Consider the following 25250-nt stretch of genomic DNA (forward strand, 5'->3'; position numbering starts at 1 on the left):
AAGTGTGAGTGTCACAGGTGGTCAGACGGTGCTCCAGTCTTATAGGTAAACTTTCACTACTTCTAATGTACTGCATTATGGCTCCACCCTTTGTGGCCCTTTTGTAGCTCCACTCTCACCAACCCACAACTGGGTCCATTTTTCAGGAAAAGGTGGCAACCCTCTTCCTGGTGCAAATAGCTAAATGTGCACTATTAAACAGAAACTAGTGTCTAACCTTCCCTTGGATTTTGTAAATATATACAACTATTTCTAAGAATAATATATTTATCCACCTTGATGTTTGGTTTTCCAGTAGTCAGGATTAAATCACAGATCTGGGCACACTTGCCAGGCCAACACTTGGCAGGACACACAGACAGAAAAAGGTTCCTTCTCCCAGCTTTGTTGAAAAGCCAGAAGGAAACATGTCACAGCCCTATCAATTTAATGGCCTAACTTGGATGTGTTTGTGCACATTATGTTCAGATCACCACACCAGAGCATTCTTTAGGGTATCAAAGAATTTCAACCACGAAAAAGCTGTTGTTCTAACAGCTCTGGATAGCATAACTACTTGTACAATACAAAGTAAAAAGGCGTATTTTACATTGCTGTGCTACAGCATACCCTTCTCGAGTGGACCAGGAAGCCAAAGATCTTGATTAGATGAATGGAATGGATTGTGGCTGGGAGGTCAGGTATGTGGGGGTCTTGCTCTGGTACCCACCAGGTACAAAGACAGCCCTGACTTTAAGTTCTTACTCCTTCACACTTTGGTCACAAAGCATCTTATATGCTCCCATTATAATAACACAAAATCCTGCATCTGGATCATAGCGCCTGACAAACTTGGCCAGGGTACGACAGAATAGGAAGTCTTGGCTTGAAAGAAAGAAAGGTTGAGAAACGTTGATTTGTGTGCCAGGTGGTTACAAACATTGTGCCCCTTTTTGAAGCAGTTGTATTGAGGACTGTATCTACAAATATGCAAACTAACAAAAACAAGGGGTGGGTATGATGAGCCTAAAGATGCTTAGGGTTCAATACCATAAGGGATACTTAAAGAGAAGTTTCCATCCACCTTTTTTATAGGGAACATGCATCATTGTTCCTGTCTGAAGAACAAAGAAGAATTTCACCAACAAACACTACTTTGTAGTGTAGCTCGCATCATCGCGTCAAGCTTGTAGTATCAATGTTTTACTGAATGAACTGTCAGCATGGCATGCTGGAAATCTGTCTATGTGCATGTGTGTGTGATTGTTTATAATAAGCCTGCTAGTTTTCACTTTAAATAAAGATCCCCTTCATTTATGTTGTAGGATATTACCCTTTGCGGTGACTAAAGGACTAGTCACTAATGGGTCAAGGTCTGATGATATGTCCGGCTGAGTCAGGTCTTTTCAATAAACTGCAGTGCTTTGTGCTATAGGAGGCAGTTGATGACTTTGCAGCCCTGAATGAAGTGAGGAATGATATTCATTGTTTTGTTGGTGCCACAAAACATGATGTCTCAAGTCTCTAGGGAAATGCATTTACAATAATAGAACATTAAAAAGTGATTCTGATACAGATGTATGTAAACTGATCGCTGCTTTCATATCATCAGCAGGAGTTTTCAAACTACAACACATAAAGAGAAAGGCTATCGTCTTATTGTATTACACAACTACGGAAACTGATGTGTCAAAGGGGAACATTGATTTTTTTTTAGAATGGCATTTGAATTCCGCAGTACTGACTAACCTAGTCTATGTAGAGAGCTAGCGTGAAAGCCTCAGCCTGTGTTAAAGGGACATTGCAACTATGACCCCTTTAAATTAAACATTTTTCCCATGCAAATGACTTAGGAGATTCACTTGGATCCCTCTTCTTCATTTGCATTCTTTCCCATCCCCTGCAGCTTGAAGGACACACGTTTGGCACGACCAGTTAGCTCCACCACTGGCTTGTGCGAGAGTTCCATGGTGTCTAATGAGATCCAGAAACCACTCTCTAATTTATATTGTATGTATTTTTATGCCGGTGGAGCGTGGAATACAGGGAGGAGGTTAGTGTGCTGCAGTGCCTTAAGGAAGGTAAGTACTTGTTCTATGTTTTTGTGTGCAAAGTATAGAAAACGTTTACTAAGCACATTAATATGCGTTCTTCCTTGGTGGGTCAGTACGGGACATAATACTGTCCCTTTAAGAACAAATAAAAAGGTATTATTTTGCAGAGCATTAAAGTAATTGGCTTTTCACCACCGCAACCAATTCCATTAAGTATTCCTGCTGATTGGACCATTCCACTTGTTGCTATGGTGATATAACCACTTATAGTAATATGTGAAGCATAAATACATGCAAACATCAAATTTTTTTAGTGTATGTTTCTTACTAAATGTTTCCCAACATATCACATCTCACTTCACAATAATTGATTTCAAGTTACATAAAATATCAGAAGAAAATTCAGAGTACCACTTATAATTTAGTAATGAGGTACCTTGTTAGAGCTCTGAATGTTATGGCAACTCAGTGTGTATATATATGTGTGTGTGTGTGTGTGTGTATATATATATATATATGTGTAGCTTTAATGCAGATAATTCTGTAGCACAAATGCAAATCTGATCTGTTTGCCCTGTTTGTGGGAGAAGCTGCAGGAAGCTGTCTGTTATGTGGCCTGCAGCGCAGAGTGACAGCCCAGGCAGGGGGTTGTTTGTAAAGAATGATCACTTGGGTCACGGAAACATACCATATGACATTTCTCACTGCTCCTGAGTTAGAATTTGCTGGTTGGTTTAGCTGTTATATATAGTATCATTTGGGGATCATTTTAATGCATATTGCCAGTGACTTATTTACCTTGAGGCTCTGCCCTAAGCCTAACCCAGGTAGCTCCCCCATCCGTCCTCTTCATGGGCGCCATCTTCTCTGTGGAGTATCAGCATATCCTCACACTTTGTGAGTTAAGGTACACAGAGACCTTTTAAATACTGTGTGTAAATGGTGCGCTTGGGCAGATCAGAGATCTCCCTTGTGATCAGCCCTTTGAGCGGTGGCACACTGGGGGGCCTGATTACCCAAGGCAGCAACTGCTGCCACCGCCACCCATGGGCTATTTGGCCTTGGCCAGAATACTTTTCTGCATATTTGAGTCCTCTCCTACTCGATCCCTACGTTCTTCCCATGGGCTAAGGCTCTCCTCCTCACTTATCACCTCTTCCTTTTCCCGTCTACAAGATTTCACTCGGGCTGCCCCATATCTCTGGAATCTACTTCCACCGAACCTTCAGCATTCACCCTCCCTCCCAACATTCAAGAAACATCTCAAAATTCACTTCTTCAGAGAAGCCGCACCATCTTAGCGGCTAGAACCTCCTTGTCATTGATACAATCCCACACTGCCTCTAACCCTTTCTCTGTGCCTTAGGGTTGTCCTCACCCTATTCCCTCAAGATTGTAAGCTTGCGAGCAGGGCTCTCTCCACCTAATGTATCTGGTTGTCTTAGTCTGTCAATTCTCATCTTGTCATACCCCTTGAATATATGTATTGTATTAAGCACTGTGTAAATTGTTGGCGCTATATAAATAAAAGATAATAATAATAATCCCTGTCCCTGAAGCTGCCTCTGCCAGCAGGGACACAATCGCCTGCAGCAGCAATGCCCAGTATAAAACGGGTATTGACCCCTAAAACGCCACAATCACGACATTAACACTGCACTGTCGCTTTCATGGAGCGATCAGGCAAGCAGCGAAATGTTGTGGAAGGTCCCCAACACAAAGCAACAAGCAGCCCCCTTCCCTTAAGCTGCCTGTGGCAGCTGGGAATGTTATTGCTGGTTTATCTGCGATTCGTCGTTGAGGCTGTGGCATCACTCCTGTAGGCAGGGCCGGCCCGACAATGGAGCCAAGTGGGGCAACCGCTCCAGGCGGCACTTTTGAAGGGGCGGCACTTTGCCGCCCCAAGCCCTTTTTTTTTTTTTTTTTTTTTTTTAAAGCGAAAGAGAGAAAGGGGCGCCGAGTGGTTTTCGCTTACCAAGCTGTCAGTACGGCGCCCCTCTCTCTCTCCTCTGCGGCGAGTCTCCCTGTTCGGTCTCGGTGCCGGCTTGTAATGCTGAGTGCCAGAAGATTTCCGGCGCTCAGCATTACAAGCCGGCACCGAGACCGAACAGGGAGACTCGCCGCAGGACTGCTGAAAGGTAAGTACAGGGGGGGGGGGGGGGAAGAGGAAGGGTAGATAAAGGGGGGGGGGGGCGGCATTTTAAAATTCGCCCCAGGCGGCATTTTGCCTTGGGCCGGCCCTGCCTGTAGGAGCGATCAATGGCTCAGGGGGGGGCTGTGCTTGTCTGCCCAGACAGCAGCAGCAGGGCCCCTGAGATCACCATGATTGTGGCGACATAGGTGCATTTTTTTTTTGCATGACATACCAGGTACGTCCCAGATCCAATTAGCCCACTTGGGCATTACATACCTGGCACTTCTCCAGAAGTAAAGGGATTAAACTGCTTGTTCCGTAGCCAACCCTTAATAAGATAAATCTTGAGATTAGTTTCTGCACCAGCAGGTGGTGTATTCTCAATTAGCCACACCATTATTATGATCAGGTATTTATGAATAACTTATTCACAAACAATGTGTAACAGGGATATGGGGGAGAGAGGAGCAAACAAAGCAGGTGTGTGGCAACAGAACAGCATAGAATAGTGCAATGGTTTGAGGAAAAAAAGTAAACATGCAAAATTATGTTTCAAATGAGAAAGTAGAACTTTTTTGCTATTCAAATGGGTATTTAGTCAAAGTTGATCCTTTTGATTGGACGACAAAAAAAAAAAAAAAAAAAAAAAAAAAAAAAAGCAGCTTTCATGGCCTTTAAGGTTTCTTCTTCAGATGGAAGTTGTGATTTTGGATCTTTTTGTACATTGGCCTAATCAAAAGGAATCAATAAACAAAAGACTCAACCTTCTCTTGGGTTAGAATGGAAATTTAAAAAATGGATACTAATATATATATTCAAAAGCAGCACTTTCATACTAGGCTGAGCAGCATTGTTTAATCTATACACATTCAATATCACCGATATATTGTTTAAAGTTTGTATATTCCATAAAATAAATGTTTACGTTCAGCAAAATGCTCCACTATTTTTGAACTTTGAAATTGAGTTTTTATGTATGTTTCTAATGGGAGGGATATAAATATTTTATTATACATTTTCTTTTGACACTTTTTTTTGATTGGAGATTCCTTTGAAGTATTTAGAGACCTCAGGGATCTCTCTTGGAACCGGATGGTGCTCATTACGATGTCATGTGACATCCCTGTAGTCTGTATATTCAGTTCTAATATCTTTAAAATACATTTTATGTTATTTTGGTGTAACTGGTGCTCACGTTTGGATAGGCTCCTGCTGACAGGGGAGACCCCAGACTGTCTAATGCCAGTCCACTCTCTCATGTACCGCCGGGAGAAACGTCTATAGGACTTAATATGTCCTTTGTCATCTAGACCAGGTTTTATAGGTCACAATAATATGCCCTATGGTTGCGAAGGAGTTAATACTGTTAAATCAAAGCTCTTCCCATTTCAAGTTACTACCAGATTTTTGATGTTTTTGGGACAACCATAACCGGTAATAGTTTAATGGGGTTGCAAATAAAAAATACAACAATCAGTCATGTTTTTTTCTTCTTCAGTTTATTATTAACCGTAATAAACCCATTCAATATCGAACGAGCACATCTTTACAAGCTTGTCTTTGCAACAGCCATGAGGAGCTGTCTCACAGCCGTTCAATGATTAGATGATTTGGAGGGTGTTAAGATCCACCACCATCCAAGTGTTGCCTATTCCAGATTTTCCAAAGTAGTCTCAGATACTAAAATACTGAACGGATTCTAATTTGGTGGCTTTTATCTGTGAAATACACATTATGCAAAAAAGAAATTTTTAACATGAGTTGGGGGGGGGGGGAAATCAATCCACTGCCGTGGTCAGTCATATTTTGGAATAAATTCTCCTGATGGGAACTGCCATATGCGTTTTCGGTGTGAGTAAAACATTTTTTGCACAAAGGCACTTTGTAAAACACTTTGTTCTGGAATGTAGTTGTAACGCATGGAGTCTCTGTGCCACTAATAACCCGACAAGTTTGGGTTGTGAATTCAATATAGGGAATCCAAAGCAACACAAACATTTAACAGAAAAGCACAACATTTGATGAACTTTCCAGTAGCAAGCCTTATCCTGTGCACATAACAGCCATCGTACCTTCCTGATAAGTCTGACTTTCCAGTTCGGCATAGTAACAACACAGAAGTACATCCTCAGCTACAGTAGGTTACACAAAGTCTATATTCACCGTAAAAAAACCTGTACATTATTAGATCGCAGTAGCATTAAACAGTGTCTTGTGCAGAAGCTCACAGCTCCGTGTCTCTGTATTTCGAAGGTTGTGCGTAAAACCCACGCTTTGACTGATCAGCCAGCTGACGTCGATACTCCTCTTCCTCATTATCACTTCCATAACTTTCTCTTTTCTCCAAGTACGACCAAGAAGGTGGTTTCTGAGGCTCTGGAGCACGAGAACTAAGAAAGAAAAGGGAATGAAAACACAAAATAATATACCTCCATTGCTGCCCCCTTGTGCTGCGTAAGAGGGCATTCAGGTAGTGTGTGTGGGTGGCCACATATACACCCCCCCCCCCAACACAGGTGTTATCTGATTTGGACACCTGAAATGTCGGGGGTATGCTACTGTGATTAAATAATTCCCATGAAGAAGAAAAAAAAAAGTACCTTGTTGGCTGGGGTCGGTTCTGTTCATTCTTCTGTGGCTTTATTGGTACAGCATAAATGTCTGGTAGCTTCTGGGCCAGCTCAAGCTATATTAAAAACAAAAAAGTCACTTTTCTTGCTAACCTAGATGGTCTGAAAATATGCCTCATGGTTTAATAACTCAATTACTGGGGAGGTTGCTTATAAGGAGGAAAAAAAAAAACCCTAATATTATTTACAACTCCCCCTCTTGTTCTTACTGCTCACATATCAGAACTGGAAATCAGCAACAACATGACCAAGTTTTAGGGTGGCTGTGACCCCCCCCCCCCCCATAGTACCATACATATGTATTCTTACCCTTGCGTTTTGTGCCTCGTGCAGCTCTTGTAACCTCTGCGCTCTTGCGCTGTGGTCCATTTTCTCAAATATTTTCACTTTGCCCAAAACCGACTTGGGGGCATTCGTCTCATCATCATTCTGCTCTTCTGGTGGAGATGGGTTTACAGGTATTGATGGCTTCAGGATGGGCTTTGTGGCCAACGCGGGCTTGGCAGCAGTAGGAGGTGGGACTGCCTTGATCGCCCCTGCCGATGCTTCACTGCTCGCTACACTGGAGCTACTTCTCTTGGCATCGTAGCTGCGAGGAGAGTCGTATATTTCATCCATGCCTTGTGGCTTGGTCTGTAAGGAATACACACATGAATCAAAAGCAGCACCAATAATACACAAACCCCAGCACCTCCAATCCAGTTCATTCCAGATACTACTGACCGTACACCGTCAGTAAATATGATCATTTACATATACCATATAAACAGTGTGCATTATTGTATAACTACAGACTGCACAGGTAGGATCACGGAGTGAACCTTGTAAAGGAAACAGTTTAATGACTACGAGTGAGAATAAGAATGGGAAGAGATGGATGCGAAATAACTCCGAGAGGGCACAGTGCTCAGTGGAAACATTACATTTTTAAATCATAGGGGACATTTAATAGCATTTCTACACATACCTTTGGTGGTTCAGGTTTAAACGATGGTGGTGGACTGGGCTCTCGTAGGACCTCTCTGCTGCCAGCTTTCCTCATCTGACCTCTAGCCTCTGGGACCGGCTTTATTATAGACTGGAAAGACCAAAGAACATGTTTCTGAAACAATGCCAAATGTTGATCACACTGCAATAGATATGACATCCACGATTTGTCTGTAACCTGTGTGATATGCCTTCAGATTGTAAGCAGAACCTTCTTTACCGTTATCAGTTCAACATCAGCTTGTGTGGACCGTGTAAATTGTTGGGACATGATACAACTACCGGTATTTTAAAATAATACAGTTGCAACAAGGTAAATATTCAGAAGTAAATTAAACCAGCCGTGTACCAGCTATGTAGGAGGTATGTACCAGGCTCAGAGTGGCAGTTACTTATCACCAGTGTAGAGCCATAAACGAAGCAATCCCTACAGAAAAAAATTCCGTAGTGGGGTCGGCCATCAGGCACGTTTGGGATCTCTGTTTAACCCCTTCGTGACAAAGGCTGATTTTACTTTTTGTACCCTTCGTGACAATGGCCTTTTTAACATTTCTGCACTGCTCGTGTTTAGCTGTAATTTTCTTCTTTCCCGTTTACTGAACCCACACACATTAGATATTGTTTTTTTCAGGACAAGAAGGGCTTTCTTTAGATGACATTGCTTTGATTGTATCTTATTATTTACTACTAAAAAAAGTATAAAATATGGTGAAAAACTTAGAAAAAAATGACTGTTTCTAACTTTTAGTTGAAAAATCTTTTACTCATCTATAAAAGGTAATGAAAAAACCTGCTAAATAGATTCTACTATTTGTCCTGAGTTTAGAAATACCCAATGTTTTTATGTTTTTTTGCTTTTTTCTACCCATTATGGGGCAATAAGTACAGGTAGCGTTTTGCTATTTCAAAGCCATTTTTTCCAAATCTGGTAATTCTTCCCCCCATGTGCCATGTCGGGTATCTTTGAACCCGGCCAATGCAATTTACCCCATCAAGTCATATATTTTTGAAAACTAGACACCCCAGGGTATTTCAAATGCTAGTATTTTAACTCTTTCCATGCACCATATCTACCACCAGTCTTTGTCAAACTTTGTGGTAGTCATTTTTTTGCATTTGTTTTGCCACACACATTTTACTTCAGGTATGAATTAAAATGTTCTCGTTTATGTCACTATCACAAAACACCCCAATATGTGTTCAGCAACATCTCCTGAGCGCAGTGATACCCCACATGAATGATTTTGCCTGGCTGTTTGGGGGCAAAAGGGCCACATTTGGGGCATGCGCATTTTTCAATGTTGAACTTTGGCATTTGGGGATCCACTGCCCATGCCCTATTTGGTACATCTTTGAGCCGGGCCATTTCAGTGTGCCCAATAAACCCATATATTTTTGAAAACTAGACACCCCAGGGTATTTCAAATGCTAGTATTTTAACTCTTTCCATGCACCATATCTACCACCAGTCTTTGTCAAACTTTGTGGTAGTCATTTTTTTGCATTTGTTTTGCCACACACATTTTACTTCAGGTATGAATTAAAATGTTCTCGTTTATGTCACTATCACAAAACACCCCAATATGTGTTCAGCAACATCTCCTGAGCGCAGTGATACCCCACATGAATGATTTTGCCTGGCTGTTTGGGGGCAAAAGGGCCACATTTGGGGCATGCGCATTTTTCAATGTTGAACTTTGGCATTTGGGGATCCACTGCCCATGCCCTATTTGGTACATCTTTGAGCCGGGCCATTTCAGTGTGCCCAACAAAACCATATATTTTTGAAAACTAGACACCCCAGGGTATTTTAACTCTTTGCATGCACACATTTTACCACCAGCATTGTTTCAAAGTTTGCAGTAGTATTTTTGTGTGTGTATTTTTCCCACACACACCTACTTTATGTATGAATTTACAGCTCCTGGTATATGCCGCTGTCACACGACACCCCAATATGTGTTCAGCAACATCTCCTGAGTACAGTGATACCCCACATGCATGAATTTGTCATTTTTTGGGGGAACTAAAAGGCCACATTTGGTACGTGTGCATTTTTCTAATTGGAAATTAGATGTGTGGCCATCCTTCCCCCGGTGTTAATTGGGACCTTGTTGAACCTGGCCAATTCAATTTACCCCATCAAATCATACCTTTTTTAAAAGTAGACACCCCACGGGCATTTAATATGCCAGTATTTTAACTCTTTCCATGCGAGAATTGTTTTAAGCTAATATGCTAATTTTAGGACTTGCTCACAAAAATATATTTTTTATATATATATTTTATATTTTTTTGCCTTTTTAAAAAAAAATTTTTAAACATTTTTTTTCAACTTGGAGGTTCCCCTGATAGTGACATCAGTGGGAAATGATTTTTACATTTTACTGTTTTTTTACTATTTTTTTCTAATTATTAATTTTATTTTATTTTTTAATTTTTTTTTTACTAATCACAATGTGATTAGAAAGCTGGGCTCCATTGACTTGCATGGTGAATGCAGTACCTGTATTCAACCTGCAAGTGGAGCCAGAGTTCTCTAGATGGTCTGGAGACCGTCTAGCGAGCTTTTAAAACTTGCTTGTTTCTCTTGCAGGGCGGCGGCCATCTTCCTTGATGGCGAAGATCACCGGCAGCTGCGGCTGTGACCGCTCTCCGGAGCGGTCACAGCCCACCGAAAGGTAAGTGTTTGGTGTCGCTGGATGCCTCCTGATCGAGGCATTCCAGTGACACCATTTAAGTTTAGGAGGCGATCGTTGATCGCCTCCTAAACGCTTTTAAAACGGGCGTCCGCCGCCATACAAAGTATGGCGGATGTTGACGCCCCGTGGAGGGGCCAGAGATGGCCCCTTCGTGCCGATCGCGGCGTTGCTGAATGCCTCGATGTCGAGGCATTCAGCAACGCTTTTTGGGTGCAGAAAGCGAAAGTAGATCGCTTTCTGCACCCGTTTAAAGACGTGCCGGTCCTGGCACGTCAACTGTCGTAAAGCACATGCTTTTCCGTGTCGTGCCAGGACCGGCAATTGTCGTTAAGGGGTTAAAGAACCTTCTGTACCTCTTCTGGATGGACTGGTTCAGAAGATCGGCTAATGGCGGAAACCGGTATTGGATCATCAGCAGGCTCATCCAGCTCATTGTCGGTATACGCTCCACCCTCACCATCTGTGTCCTCAAAGTCACTGATTAAACGGCTATCACAGCTCAGGTAATCCGCTCCCATTGCTGTAAGGTAGGACATCCTGTCTTCCTCTTCATCCGTTCCATCCGCCTGCAAGTCCCACAAAAATGCAAATGTATATTAGAAGGAGAGCTAAATTCCCACTGCCCTGCTTTAATATTTAGAAGGAAACTCAAATACGACAAGCTACCTTTCCTTCCGAAACCCAGACGGCCTGTGTCTGCTGCTCTTTAACGGCATCTTTTAGACTTCCATACCAGCTCTCATTGGTTGAATTCAAGTTAATAAAGGCTGCAGGAAAATGACAATTTAACACATTAGATACCACTCAACATCCTAAAAAAAAACAACAGATCATATGTGCAGCCAATCATCTGTTCAAACCTCCCATAGAGAGCATTAAAATATTGCCATGCAAGACATCTTTTTAGAAATTAAACAATCTTTTAAATGTTAATCATGAAAACTTTAGGAAGTGTTCCGCTAAAAACAATAACTAAAAACTTTTCATAAGATGCCCTCTTAGCTAGTACAGCATTTGTGAGACACCTTAGAAGGAACAATGTCTGGACGGAATTGACTGCCAGCAACACAAACAATGTCTTACGTCCCCCTCTGTTTTATATATCTTACCAGCCAAGGACCGTAAAGCCTTGGGATGGGAGTAATAGGAGTGTTTCCTCCTCTATCAAAGGTCTGTGCTATCTATTTAATGTGCACTTGATTTCCCTGAGTGTTCTTCTTACTGCTCTACTACTAAAAGACAGAACATTGTCTATGAATCCACTGCCTGCAGATATCTAGCCAACAGCAATTACAGTGTTGTTGAAATTTTTAATGCGTCTCCATGGTTTCGTTATATGATATTTCTCCAGGGACAGCAATAACACGTAGATCTCTAGATTCCCTTGGTATTGTAAGGTAAGAAAAAAAACCCCCCAAAAAAACCACACAAAATGTGCTTGTCTAACAAACTAAAGCAAAGAGACCAATCAGAAAAGATAAAGATTGCATTTCTTTACACCTTGCTCACTGCCCACCTGTAATAAGATGAGGACAGGTCTTCTTCAGCTTATTTGCCTGGTCATACAGCTTTCTTGAGCTTTTGTTAGATGTCGGACACAATCTCTGCCTCATGGTTTTAATGCCCTGTTTGCTGTCTGGGACAAATAGTACAACTATAGGGAACCATTGTGTGTAGTTTAAAAGGTCCACAGCTTTAGGAGTCACATCCAGCAGTGCGTGTTTATCCTGAATAATAAAAATTAAAAGAGACAAAACATTAATATAGCATAAACTACCATTTTAACAGACCGTTATACAGGAATTGAAAGCTAGCTTTTGGCTTGGCTTTTCTGGCAAACTAAAAGGACATCTTACTGTCCCCGACAGCCCTACTTAAGAATAAATATTAAATTATGCTCTGAGTACTTTAATAAGCATTCTCCCAATACGGGAAAAAACACTTACCTGGGGTAGAAGCTGCAGTGCTGCTGTGTGGCTGAATGATTCTTGCCATTGATCAGTGACAGGAAAGTGTTCGCATTGAGATCAACTGGAGCGTTTTCGGTACGTGCTAATGAGGGTCAGAACAGACCCCCTGCCCGCAGATTTTGAGTAGCCAGAGCTGACTAGATGTAATATAACGTGCAGGGAGAAGCATTACCAGCACGGTAAATTGCCGGGACAAAGGGGGATGCATACTGCAGCATTCCCCCATTACATATTAAAGAGGGGGCACCATGAAAATTTAAAGGGACTAGGCAGCAATTAAAGAGCGTTTAATAGCTGTAGTGTCCCTTTAATGAGAATTTGATAAAGTAAAACCCAACTGTGAATGTAAAAATACAAAAAGAGCCTATACACAGAGATCTATATATTTAGAATTTATTATTATCTATTTTTTAATCAATGCAGGGGAAAGCAATTTGTATTGCGCTTACTTAGAACACTTCCCGAGTTAAAAACTCACAGTATCCACAGGAAACGCAGAACACAAAGAAAAGTTTCCATTAGCATGACGAAAACCAGTGATTTATTCTATCAAGATATGGATTTTTGTGAATATGTTGCACTTTATGTATCTAGTTTCCTTTACATCACATTCCTTGTGCATAAATATAACTTCACCCTTTGTACATAATCAATATACCTGTTCAATGATTTGTCTGACGGTGTTTAATCGTACCACGCCACTGGATTTCTCAGCTCCAGCATCCTTAGGCTCCGTTTCTGAAACGATAAGATAAAACATGCTTAATGCCAGTCGTTCAACCATATGAATTCCAGCTTTGGTAACTGTAAAGACTTACTGGCAACCTGATATAGATTTGGCAGGTCATTCGCCAACTTCTCCATCGCCACATCCGCAATAGGACCAAACACGACAACAGGCCTCTTAAATCCAGCTGCAAGAACAAGAACAGAGGTTAAACCCATACAGCTAAGTGATGAACACGTAGACACTTATGTCTAAGACAGGTCTATTAGTCAAAAATCTACCTTCTCTTAGCATCACCCTCTCATACGATGGAAATTTAGTGCCGACAACTGCAATTGAAGACAGATCATCTCGACTTTTCTTTGCATTCTTTTTAGCCCCAGCTCTTTGGGCTCGATTCTTCCAAAAATCTGCCCTGTCCCCACCCTGTCCTCTCTGGGCATTTTGGACACTAGCCAGCTGGTCGGCCCTGAAAGATGGAAAGATGTATTACATATAGAAAGAAAAAAAACGGAGGTGTAAAAATATAGCATTTCGTTTAAATATGAAGTACCTGCTTTTGCTTGGAATAATTCCTTTTTCCAGTTCATTGGCAATCCTTACAGCCAGCCAGCTGCCTAGCTTCCCATCGTAAAGCGTATCGACTACTCGGAATATTTCGCCTCTTGTGAACGAAAGGAATTGGGGAGCTTCTTTTTCATATTCAAAATGGGTCCTTATGAAGAATGAATCACCCCGGCCACAGGCAAGTATGTTTTTGTACACTGGAGAAAAAAGAAAAAAAAGAAAAGAAAAAAAAATCAGCGAATGGATTTTAAAAGTTGAATGCAGTCTCCGCTAACTAGAAGGTTCCCATTGCACTGCTGGGTTCACGGTTTCAAAGAGTTATTTTTACAACACAAAAAAAAAAAATAAGTAATCACAATAAGTGCCTGCAATTCATTTTAAAAGAATTGAATTCCAATTCTGCAATTTAAGAACACTCCATTTTTAAAACTTTTGTTTTTTTGTCACTTCAGATGGAGCTTCTGCATGCGTCTATACACACACACATATTACATACACACACACACGTACTTAATATCATGGTACAAATAATTCTGTGTTAAGTTATGGTGCCAACTCGTTGGAGCAGGGCCCTCCTCTCCTGTGTCTGTAAGTCTAATTGTTATGTTATATACTGCTTGTCATGTCCCGTTTACCCATTGTACAGTGCTACAGAATATGATGTGTTATATAAAACAAATAATAGCTACACAAGAACCGATCACAAGCAGCTGTCCCTTTATCCAAAGTGGCAAATTCTAGAAGAGCGGGGGGATAAAGGATGTAACCACTACTCTTTGTGTACTTCTTAACTGTGGGTCTTGTTAAGCACAAATATAAAAAATGCTTGTTTCAAGTAAAAATTACCATCATATTTGCTTTGGGTCAGAATAGTTACTTCGTCTCCTTTTGGAATGTCCAGTAGGTAAAGAACAGCGTCTTCTCGCGCGATGCACCGGAAGTCCTGATTATTCACCTACATTCATTAGAGACAAGAACACGTGATGTACCAGTTACAAGAGACATTAAGGAATGCTATAACCCAAGCACTGTTAGTGTGGTTTTTTTTGTTGTTTTTTTACACATTTGAGCGACCTAAAATTATCTACACTTTTAGCATCAGAAATATACTCCTGTTCCCCTCTGACTACTCTGGGAAATGCCATCTCTAGAATGACAACATTCATGCTTCACTTCTACAGGATTAACATTCCTTAACCTACAGGATGAAAAGACAACACTATAAAAAACCAACAATAAATATCCTCTGTTTTTCTTCCATAAAATGCTTGCAGTTTCCACTTTCCATGCTACATTGAACACAAATTGAAATCTGGGCTTTGGGCATTTTCCATATGGAGTTTTAAAATTTGGATTCAACTTTTAAAAGTAAGCAGTTCTTCTAATTACAGAGTATTCAGATTTGTTTTAACACATCTCTTTACAACCTATAGCAGGAGTACCCATTAAGTAGATCGCCCACTACTGTGAAGAGCAGGGGAACCATAGGGATTACAGTATCTATGGCATCTTCACAATCATGTTTGGTGGCAATGTAAATAGTGGAATTAGTTTCCGGGAATAAATACAGTTTTCAAATTGATACACTGATTTTATTATTATCTAGAATGTACCTTCAACAGTTGATCACCCTCTTGTAACCCCTCATGCTCGGCAGCACTGCCCTCCTGGACACCGGCAATAAATATTCCCACGTCATTCCCACCAGCCAGACGCATACCCACACTGTCTCCTTTTCGGAATGTGATCATTTTTGTATTGGGTCTAGAGACAAAAAGAGAGATGTCATTTGAGAAGTACTATATAGTTCTATTAGTAAATACATAGTGGAAGATGTCTGATTGAGGATTGCCTCACACTTTAGCAATGGGATACTGAAGTCAAGGTCCTCCTCAGATAGCACAATAGTACAACCTGAGGAGGACCTCCACTCCTCCTCAGGTTGTACTATTGTGCTATCTGCCTCTCTTTGCTGCCCTGTGCCCAAGCAACCTGAGGAGGAGTGCAGGTCCCTTCTCCTCTGGCACAGATCTCTGCCGCCTTGCTCCACAACATAGGGCAAAGAGTTGGGGATATGACATGGTCTGACACACTGCGGCCATGCGAGGGAACACACAGAGAACTGGAGAATAACAGATCTCGGTTTCTGCCATAGTCCACCACAAGGTATTTCGATGGGACACAGAAGACAGGAGGGTACCTTTCTGTGGGTGAGGTGGAGGGTTCAAGATACACAATCTATTTTTTTACCCCTTACCTCATGGAGGTGTGCTCCAGTCCCTCCAAAAACGGAACCACCACTGTATATGTAACCAATTATATTAGATGCGTGAACAATACTAGACTATGACAATACCTAGAACGCTATTTCACCTGACGTGCTGTCCATTGTAGTTTCTTCTATGTTAATCAGCGCAGCACATATGAAAAAACTACGGGGACCACTTACATAGTTTTTATTGTTTTTTTATATAGCGCCATCATATTCCATGGCGCTGTACGATAGATGTACTTTTATACAGGTGTGTGTGTGTGAGAACGTACAATGAACCACACAATCAAGTACTGACTGTAAAGTTTAAATCTTTGCAGCAGGAAGAACAGACATACTAGAATAGCAGAATGGTTGTTATCTGCAGTCAAATTGTATGATTAAAAGTATCGTAAGGCCTAAGGTGTTACAAGCTGGGTCAAGAGGGTCTGCAACAGCCCATTACAAATTATACAAATTTACAAATGATAAACATGCTCTGACATCCACAAAATGTCAGGACAATTTGAAAATAACTCTCTTTCCATGTTCTCTATGGATTGTCCTTTTGGTCAATGAAGAATACACACTATTCATTTGACTGGTCCTACTGGAATTAGCGGTGACTACCAATATACGTCAGCGCGCTTATCGATAAACAAAAGCACGCGCCAAACGTACCCATATATTTCTTCATCTTCAGGACTTGGACGCAGAAAAACTCTGGGAGCAGCGACAGGTGGTTCTACAGCAAAGATTCCAAATATAAACAGGTATGCAGAAAAAAGTACCAGCATTCCATAGGAATTTTTGGAATCAGTTATGCATAATTATAATAAGGCGATAATGATTTGCAGTATATTAAGTGTGAATGCGTATGTCACAGCTTTTATATAATTTTGTAAGCTTGAGCTGTTCATATCTCAATCAGTGTTCCTGTTTTGGAAAGATTTCACTTTATGCAAGCCAAAATTAGTGGCAGTCTGTGGCAGAGCCAGCATCATCTAATACAACAATCTGAAATTTAATAGGGAAGAAATAATGTAATATGGACTAGCCAACAAATGCACTTTGAAGTGGAAGTGTCCCCTTAACCAGCTACTCCTAAAAAAAAATATTAGCTATTGGCTATTATGATTTTTTTTGGCATATTCTCTCAACAAAAGAGATATAAACAGTGAAAATCGCTACCAGATGTGCATATAAAAAAAAGACATACATATGGGAAGTTTCCATCCTGGGACACCAGGTGAGGTTAGTGTGTATGTGTATGCCAGTGATGCCCTTTATTCTTATAGAATTCAATGTAAACAGAGAGCATTCTGGGTGCAAGCAGCTCATCCAACAGCCACGCGAAAGTCTTTATCTCAATGCCATCAGCTAGCCAGCATAGCAATATAAGCATACAAATCTTTAAGACAGGATAAGATTTAAATCTATGTATTTTAGTTTTTATTGAGTGTATATCTAGTTCATTATGCCTATAATACCGAAGGCCTAACCTGGTTCTTCATCAAAATATGTCTTATCCCTGCCGGAATCTGTAGTTGCGGGGCTGATGGAGACAGGAGCAGGAACTTCAGATGTATTCATTAATTTGAAGGGAGTAGGAATGGCACCAATTTTAGATAGCCTGCTGGGTGGATCCTGTTTCGTGCTACAAGGACAATAAAAAGAAATAATTGAAATCAAAACAATTTCAAGTAGGAAAAATATATTAACAGCTATTCATTACATCCCTCCAACATTCCCTTTAAGAAGCTCTGGAACGGATGCCAAGTGCTGTATTCATTTGCACGTACTTCTAGTGAAACGACACACACTGTTCACGAGCGTTGCGGTTACGGAATCTCCCTTGATCATTTTAACGGCACAGTTGAAGTGCCGTTGCGATAGCTGTTCAAGTATTGTAGATTGTGTATGTGAGCACGGAGGTGCGTAAAAACGGCACTGCCGAAAAGTGCAATTTGTGTCAGATTCTAACGTGTCATCAATAACAGTAAGCGTAGAAATAGGCTTTTTATAATGAGACTGCTAAAAGGACAAACTATTAAGCAAACCTCCGGGCCAGTTGCCTCCTGGATTTAGAAGCATATGGGATATGAACAGCTTTCAACCATTAAATACATTCGATAGCCAAGCGTCATCAAACATCTTTGTTTTGCATGATTGATACGTCCGAATTGGAATTCTCTCTTGTCCTGAACTACCCCCCAGCCACCTGCGTCCCCGGAGATGCCACCAGACAAATGACAGGACATTGCCTTATGCCAACCAGGGGTTCCAGGCGGCCTAACAAGATCCAAATGCGCATGAGTAGAGAGGGCCCAATGGGAGTTCTACGCTGCCAATGACCGACTGCGCAAGCTACAATTATTTTTTTTTATAATTGACATAGTATATAACAGCTTTATTTATTGTAACACAATGAAAAAGGCTTTAGGAAAGCGACAGATCGTCGCTGAAGCCGGCTTTACCGAGAGTATCCATTGTGAAACTTGAAATAGTACATAAGGCTTTAAAAATAATTTTGGTAGAGAGAATCAATGTTTTAAACAAAATAATTCCTACTTACCTTTCCTCTTTTAGCTTTTCACTGGATGAATGGGAATCTGAAGGATGCAATCTCCGGTCATCTACGGGTGATAAGGACCGATTGGATTCTATCTCTGAAATATCTGCAGGGAAAACGAAATATAGAAGTTTGGCAGCAGACAGCGACCAGTCAGCCCATCAAGCCTGCCCATTTAGAGAGGGATAATAAAAAAGGAGCAATTATCATATAAAGCAACAGCATTAACACATTTTTTTACACCATACTAGCCCAGAGAAGAGAGCCCTGTTCTTATAAGCTTGCAATCTATTAGACGGTTAAGGCGGGCTGAGACACAAGGAGAGTGCGTTATATTATAACAAAAACACATATACATAAAATGTAGTATTTGTGAATGTACTCAAATAGATATTACAGGCTATGTATAAACGGTTACAATGTGGAGGTATAACTCCATAGAACTTATACAAAGCATTGGCCGGTATAATCATAAAGGTTTAATTGTAGCAAACACTCAAATAATCTGACACTACAGGGTATAGTTTGTGGACGACTTTAAAGGTAACCTACCTCCAATGTCAGAGTCACTATCGTGCAGTGAAGGGATATTAATCAAAGTTTGCTTGGAGTCTCTCTGCACCACCATCTGCAGTTTCCCTCTGGATTTCTCAATTAACTTCCGGGCATCCGCTAGAGACATATTTTCTGTAACAGTTCCATTGATCTGCAGTGAAAGAGAACGCTCAAGGTGAAACACAGCAGCAGAAGACCAGATCAGACTACTTGTGACTTTTATTTGCTTCCGTAACTGAAATAACATACAGCTACTGCAGAATAAATGCAGTCTAGGGGGACACAAAGAATTAGTTGATCATGTATATATGGGACATGATTGTATATCTCCCACAAACAAAAATAGACAGCAATCAGAAGTGTTTTAGTTTTTAATGTATATACAGTCTAAAAAAGACTGTATATACAAGCACCAGCCCTTGTCGAAAACAGACATATAGAACGATATCTAACATAGGCAGGTTAAAATAAAGTTTTACCGCTAATACTATATGGGCATCATTTCCCACTACAATAGCACATAACATGCAATCAAGGATCTAGCCTTGCTAAACAAACAAACAAAAAAAAAAACTTATGTACTAGAATTACCACGGGAACACTGCCATTATTGAAACCAAGGGGTTAAAACACTGCTTTACTTTTTCATTCACACCAAAGAAAAAACTTCCTCTACGACAGCTAACGGCTATAGGTTTAAACGTGAAATTCTACTCACTTTGAGAACAATATCCCCCTCATACAAGTTGCCATCTCGCATCGCCAGCCCAGTGTCTGTCATTTCTTTTATGAAGATTTGGCTTCCAAGCCGCAAACCATACTCTGCCATAAAAATAAAAAAAATATACCTATGTTAACAAAAAGAGGGCTTAAATAAATGCGGACAAGAAAACCGATTATAGGATTTAATATGATAATGAAATCCTTCAAAATAATGTTTTTTTTGTTTTTAACACAAATCATGCTTTGTTTATTTTCCAACGACAGGGAAGGATGTAGCTCAAAGAATGAATTTTTGTGCCTCTCTCTTTTACCAGCCATAATACAATATATCGGGTCAATGTTATGTACCTACATATGAAAATCAGGTTAAAAAAAATAAATAAAAATAAATAAAATTTTCCATGGAGAAGTCTTGTTTAGTACTTTTAGCATGGCACTATAGCACTTGTCTAGGCATAACTGTGCCTACACATGCATACCTTCACTAGGCTTGTTTTTACTCAGTAGTACACTGATGGGCTTCTCCTGTGCCCTGTGTGGGGGCGTAAAAGATCGGTGTGGTTCAGGTGGGGGGCTGTAGGACTGAAGCCGGTCCCGACTACGGCTCAGCTGCGTATCCTTTTCAATTCTAATGTCAGATGGAGGCCTCCGGCCAACGCCCCTGTCAGGGCTGTAGTCTCCACTGTAGCTACGCTCAAACGACTCCTCTCGGTCCACGCTCCTGCCACGGTCTCTTCCGTATCTACGTTCTTCACTGTGATCACGATCGATACTCCTGCCCCGGCTGTTTGCTCTTCTGTATTCTTGTTCATCATCTAGGTGCCTCTCCCTGCTTCTCCCTCGAGTCCTATCTGGATCCCGGTCATAAGAGCGGCCTCTGTCTGGGCTTGAATCCCTGCTACGACGACCATTGCCACCTTCACTGTAACCGCTGTGTATACTCCTGTGGTCAATGAGCGACTCATCGTCAAATTGGTCAAATGCTCTAGGGTCTGGCTCTGGAGAGGGTGTATGTCTTAATGCAGTGATCTGAACCTTGCGGGGCCTTTTCACCACCTGTTAGTGAAGTGAACAAAAGGTTAGAGACACAAAAACAGAAGAACGTGCAAGCAAAAACCATTTTGTTGTAATTCTACAAACATGATAAAGTTTTTTTGTTGTTGTTTTGTTTTTTTTGTTTTTTTTAAACTGAGCACTACAGAACCTGCTCACACACTATGACTACAATTTAATTCCATCTTTTGAGTGGAGGAGGTAATCATAAAAATATGGTCTAATTAAATGCCACATCTCTGAAGTCAATGTAATTAGAAATTGGAGACCATGGCAAGGCCTACTGATATTTTTTTTTCCTAGCAATCTGTACACATCCTGTTTATCGTCAGATTAGTTCCTGTCTTCACAGAGAGAGTATAACGGAGGAGTACAAAACAATAATTGCCACTGACATTGTTTTCTGGTATAAATCATAAAGCTTTGTCACTGCTCTGGCCAAACAGATAAAAGTTGGACTAAAGGCCACTTTTTATATGGAATGCTCAATGGCCGTTATGTTCTCTGTCTAACCTTGTCAGTTGTCCAGTGCTTTGAGCCCATCCATAACGTACAAGCCCTAATATTTATTTGTATGGTTATATATTCTGAAGATACTGGTTTCCTCTTTAAATGTGCAATACATAGGACAACAATACTCACAATTACAGCTGTTTTCCCGCATTTCCTTAACTGCTGTACAGCAAATGAATGGAGCACGTTGTCCATAGGTGTTCCATTGACCATGACCACGCGGTCATTTTCTCTACAAAAATACAACACAAAAAATGTCTCAGCTTTAAAGAAAACAAGGGAAAAGTGGAGCGATGAAGTCTATCATATAACACAGGATAGCTGAAGAACTCAATTCAAGCAGGGGCTACAAGCCAAACCGTGCTCAAAGCTCTGATGCCGATTAAACTTTTAAAAATATCAGCCAAATTAAAGTAATTCCTTAACAAAGGAATCAGGAACCTTTAGTTGGATTAAATGAAAAGGAATGTATCATGAAGAAAATATTCTAACCTTCAAATTTTTATAATTTTTTTTTTTTTTTTTTTTTAACATGCTTGGATCCATTTTTACTCTCCTACATAACAACCTTCTGATCTTATCTTACCTAGGCTGTATACTAATAACAATGCTTCTAGAAAGCTACACTGACCTGCTTCTTCGCTCACTGACCTCCATGTAAATGTTATGCAGGAGCAAAATCATAAAAACGGAAATCAATTTGTCTCATAGATAGAATTATTTTTTGAAATAAATAAAAAAAAAAAAAAAAATTCTTACTGTAGGTATCCATCAGCTGGTCCACCAGGCAGAACGTCTGAGATGACAATAGAAGGCTCACCATTTTCAAAGTGTGGGTTGTCTTTCCCTCCAGAGACAGCAATACCAAAGCCTTTTTTGCTATCCTAAAGATCGCAAAACATTAAAATAGATGTCAATAATGCTCGTCATCTGTCAAAAGTTTTGAGAAACAGTTCTTGGTTTTCAGTCTAATATTAGAATGTGGTCACTGCTTAGGTTTTATGTTGGCATTTTATCTGTATACTCATGTGAAAAAAGGAAGTATACCCTCTTTGAATTGTATGGTTTACATATCAGGGCATAATAACAATCATCTGTTCCTTAGCAGGTCTAATAATTAGGCAAATACAACTTCAAATGAACAACACTTTCTCATACTACATCACGTCACGAGTTATTTAAGAAAAATAAAGCCTAAATGGAGAAGCCATGTGATGTGTGAAAGTCATTTTCTGTATGAATTTATTAGTCTCTCACATTGGAGAATTTTTGGCCCACCATCTGATAGATGGCTTCACATTTGACTCTAGAATACTTTGATATACAGAGGCGTTCATGGTTGACTCAATGACTGCAAGGTTCCCAAGTCCTGTGGCTACAAAACAATCCCAAATCACCACCGTGCACGAAAGTTAGTATGAGGTATTTGTGCCGATATGCTGCATTTGTTATTTGCCAAACATAGGGCTGTGCATTATTACCAAGCATCTCCACTTTAGTCTCGTCTGTCCAAAGCAGGCCCGGACTGGCCATCGGGCACACCGGGCATTTGCCCGGTGGGCCGGGCCGCAGCAGGTCCGGGTTGACTTAGGGGCTGATGGAGTTGCAGCTCCAGGCCCCTACCTTAAAATAGGTCCGCCACTCTAAGGGGCCGGGAAGCCCCCACCAGGGCCGGCCTTAAGGGTGTGTGGCCGCACCGAGTTTAAATTAAAACATCTGGGGGTTTTTTGTTGTTACTTTATTTAACATCCTCCATGTTAAATAAAGTTTTTGTTAACTTTATTTAACATGGAGGATGTTAAATAAAATGTAAAAAAAAAAAAACCCCGATGTTTTAATTTAAGCCCTGTGCGGCCGCAGACCCATAAGGCCGGCCCTGGTGGGGGCTTCCCAGCCCGTTAGAGTGGCGGACCCGGTCGCAGTTGCGGCGGGCTTAAGGTTCCCTACGTTAATCCTGACTGGGCCTATTTTAAGGTAGGGGCCTGGCGCTGCAGCTCCATCAGTCCCTAAGTCAATCCAGCCCTGCCGCGGGCCCGGTCGCAGTTGCTGGTTGCTCCGGCAACAAGGTAAGTAGGGTGAGGGAGGGGGGTGCAGTGAGAAGGGGCAGATAGGGGTTAGATAGTGAGAAATGGGGAGAAGGGATAGATAGTGAGAGGGGGTACATATTGAGAAGTGGGGAAGGAGGTACATAGTGAAAAGGGGGAACATAGTGAGAAGGGACAGATAAGATCGGGAGAGGGGGTAGTGTGAATGCGTATGAGAATGAATGAATTCATGTGTGGATGAATTGTTTGAATGATTTGTGAGACTGCATTAATGAATGTGTTAATTATTTGTGTGAATGAGTGAGTAAATGCAAAGATGGTGCATGAAGGGTGGGCTTTAACAATAAATAAATACATAAAAATGGGCTGCTCAGGCTTAAATGCCCGGGCCTATTTTTTGTCCCAGTCTGGGACTGGTCCAAAGGACATTGATCCAGAAGTCTTGTGCTATGTTCAGATGCAACTATGCAGCTCTAAGCCGTCCTGCCATGTTCTTTCTCCTGGCAACCCATCCAACCAAACCATACTTGTTCAGTCTTTTTTCTAACTGTACTGTCATGAACATTGAACATGCTAACTTAGGCCTGCAGATGTAACTCTGAGGGGTCTGACCTTGAAGTGAGGTAAGCAGCAGGGCCCTTGCGAGCCTGCATGTTGGACGCCCCTGCTCTATTGCATTGTCTACCTACCTTTAAATCCTCAGAAATAATTACCCCTAAATCCCTTTTCCTCAGATGTTCCGACCATATCAAATATTTTAAACTGCGTCTTTGGGGTTTTATGTCCCAGATGCATTATCTTGCACTTATCCACATTAAACGACAGTTGCCACAGCTCTGACCATTTTCCAGTTTACCCAAATCATTTGACTTATCCCTCTAGGAACATCAACCCTGTTGCCAAAATAAGAAAAAAAAAAGCCCTGTTGCACTCAATTTTTTTAAGAATAGCCAAGCTAATGAATCACTCGTGTGTTATTTACACAAGACTAATGCTTTCGACCATGAACACAGCTTTTAACTCACACTCACCTTTTGCAAGGTCACTGTGTACTGTTCCCATATGAGCTCTTCCATCCTATTTGCCTGTTTGAAAAAAGAGAATATATAATATCAGTATATTTTTACTTAGCATTTTAACATCATTATGCTGAGGAGAATAATTGAAAGCACCTAATTAACAGATAAAAATGCTGTGTTGATGCTCATGTACATAAAATCTCCCATTTCCATTTAAATTTTGAAAGTGATAGTTTTGGTAGAAAAAAAAATCAAATAAAATAAAGGCTGGTTTTCACGTTCTTTAATACTAGACATTTATCACAGTTTAATTATTGCTTGGCAGTCTCTTATACCCAACATCATTTATCTCAGCCTATTAGGGACACTCCGGTGCCCCAGAGAGGATCCTCAGCAAAGAATGCATATTAAAGTAGTTTGAGAGTACGTTTTCTGCAAGGTAAGTATATCATGTGGCAGGTTATGTGCTCAGAGCAGCAAATAGCAGGGAAAGAGGCAAATGTATACAAGGGGAGATTCTGCAGACACCCCCTCCCATACATCTGCAAGAGGGGGTACCAAAAAAATTTAATGGGACCACACAGCGTATGAATTAAAGTGTGATCATTTTGGAGTTTTTGGGATTTTTTTGTTATTAAGATACTCATCTCCACTTTTTTTTCTGGAAATGCTAAATATTCCAACATTATCTATCTATTTGCAAATATTCCTACAGAGGGAGACAGTTTAGGTTGGTTTTTTTTTGCCTTTTTTTTGTAACCAGGGAACC

At 40.8% G+C, this 25250-nt stretch overlaps 1 protein-coding gene across 2 annotated transcripts; it reads right to left on the bottom strand.

Annotated features, from left to right (window-relative positions):
- Positions 1-6391: 6391 nt before the first annotated feature.
- On the bottom strand, positions 6392-24562 carry LOC149300615 (tight junction protein 2-like). 2 transcript variants are annotated; one of them, XM_089485222.1, is made up of 22 exons: positions 24494-24562; positions 22177-22301; positions 21547-21649; positions 20331-20907; positions 19847-19950; positions 19126-19279; positions 18577-18679; positions 17537-17658; positions 16683-16746; positions 15364-15514; positions 14597-14705; positions 13737-13947; positions 13465-13652; positions 13275-13370; positions 13115-13194; positions 12003-12213; positions 11153-11253; positions 10840-11052; positions 7765-7875; positions 7107-7430; positions 6768-6853; positions 6392-6557 (listed from the first exon to the last, which is right to left on the bottom strand). In XM_089485222.1, exons 1-22 carry the CDS (start codon positions 24536-24538, stop codon positions 6392-6394), a joined length of 3444 nt encoding a protein of 1147 aa, XP_089341348.1. In that variant the 5' UTR covers positions 24539-24562. The 2 variants fall into 2 exon arrangements, with proteins under 2 accessions (XP_089341348.1, XP_089341347.1); XM_089485221.1 differs by having other exon boundaries at positions 17504-17658; positions 24494-24538.
- Between the last annotated feature and the right edge of the window lie 688 nt (positions 24563-25250).

This window comes from Sceloporus occidentalis, unplaced genomic scaffold (genome assembly GCF_023333645.1).
Source record: "Sceloporus occidentalis isolate IW3139 unplaced genomic scaffold, rSceOcc1.0.p SCAF_24, whole genome shotgun sequence".
Classification (NCBI taxonomy): domain Eukaryota; kingdom Metazoa; phylum Chordata; class Lepidosauria; order Squamata; family Phrynosomatidae; genus Sceloporus; species Sceloporus occidentalis.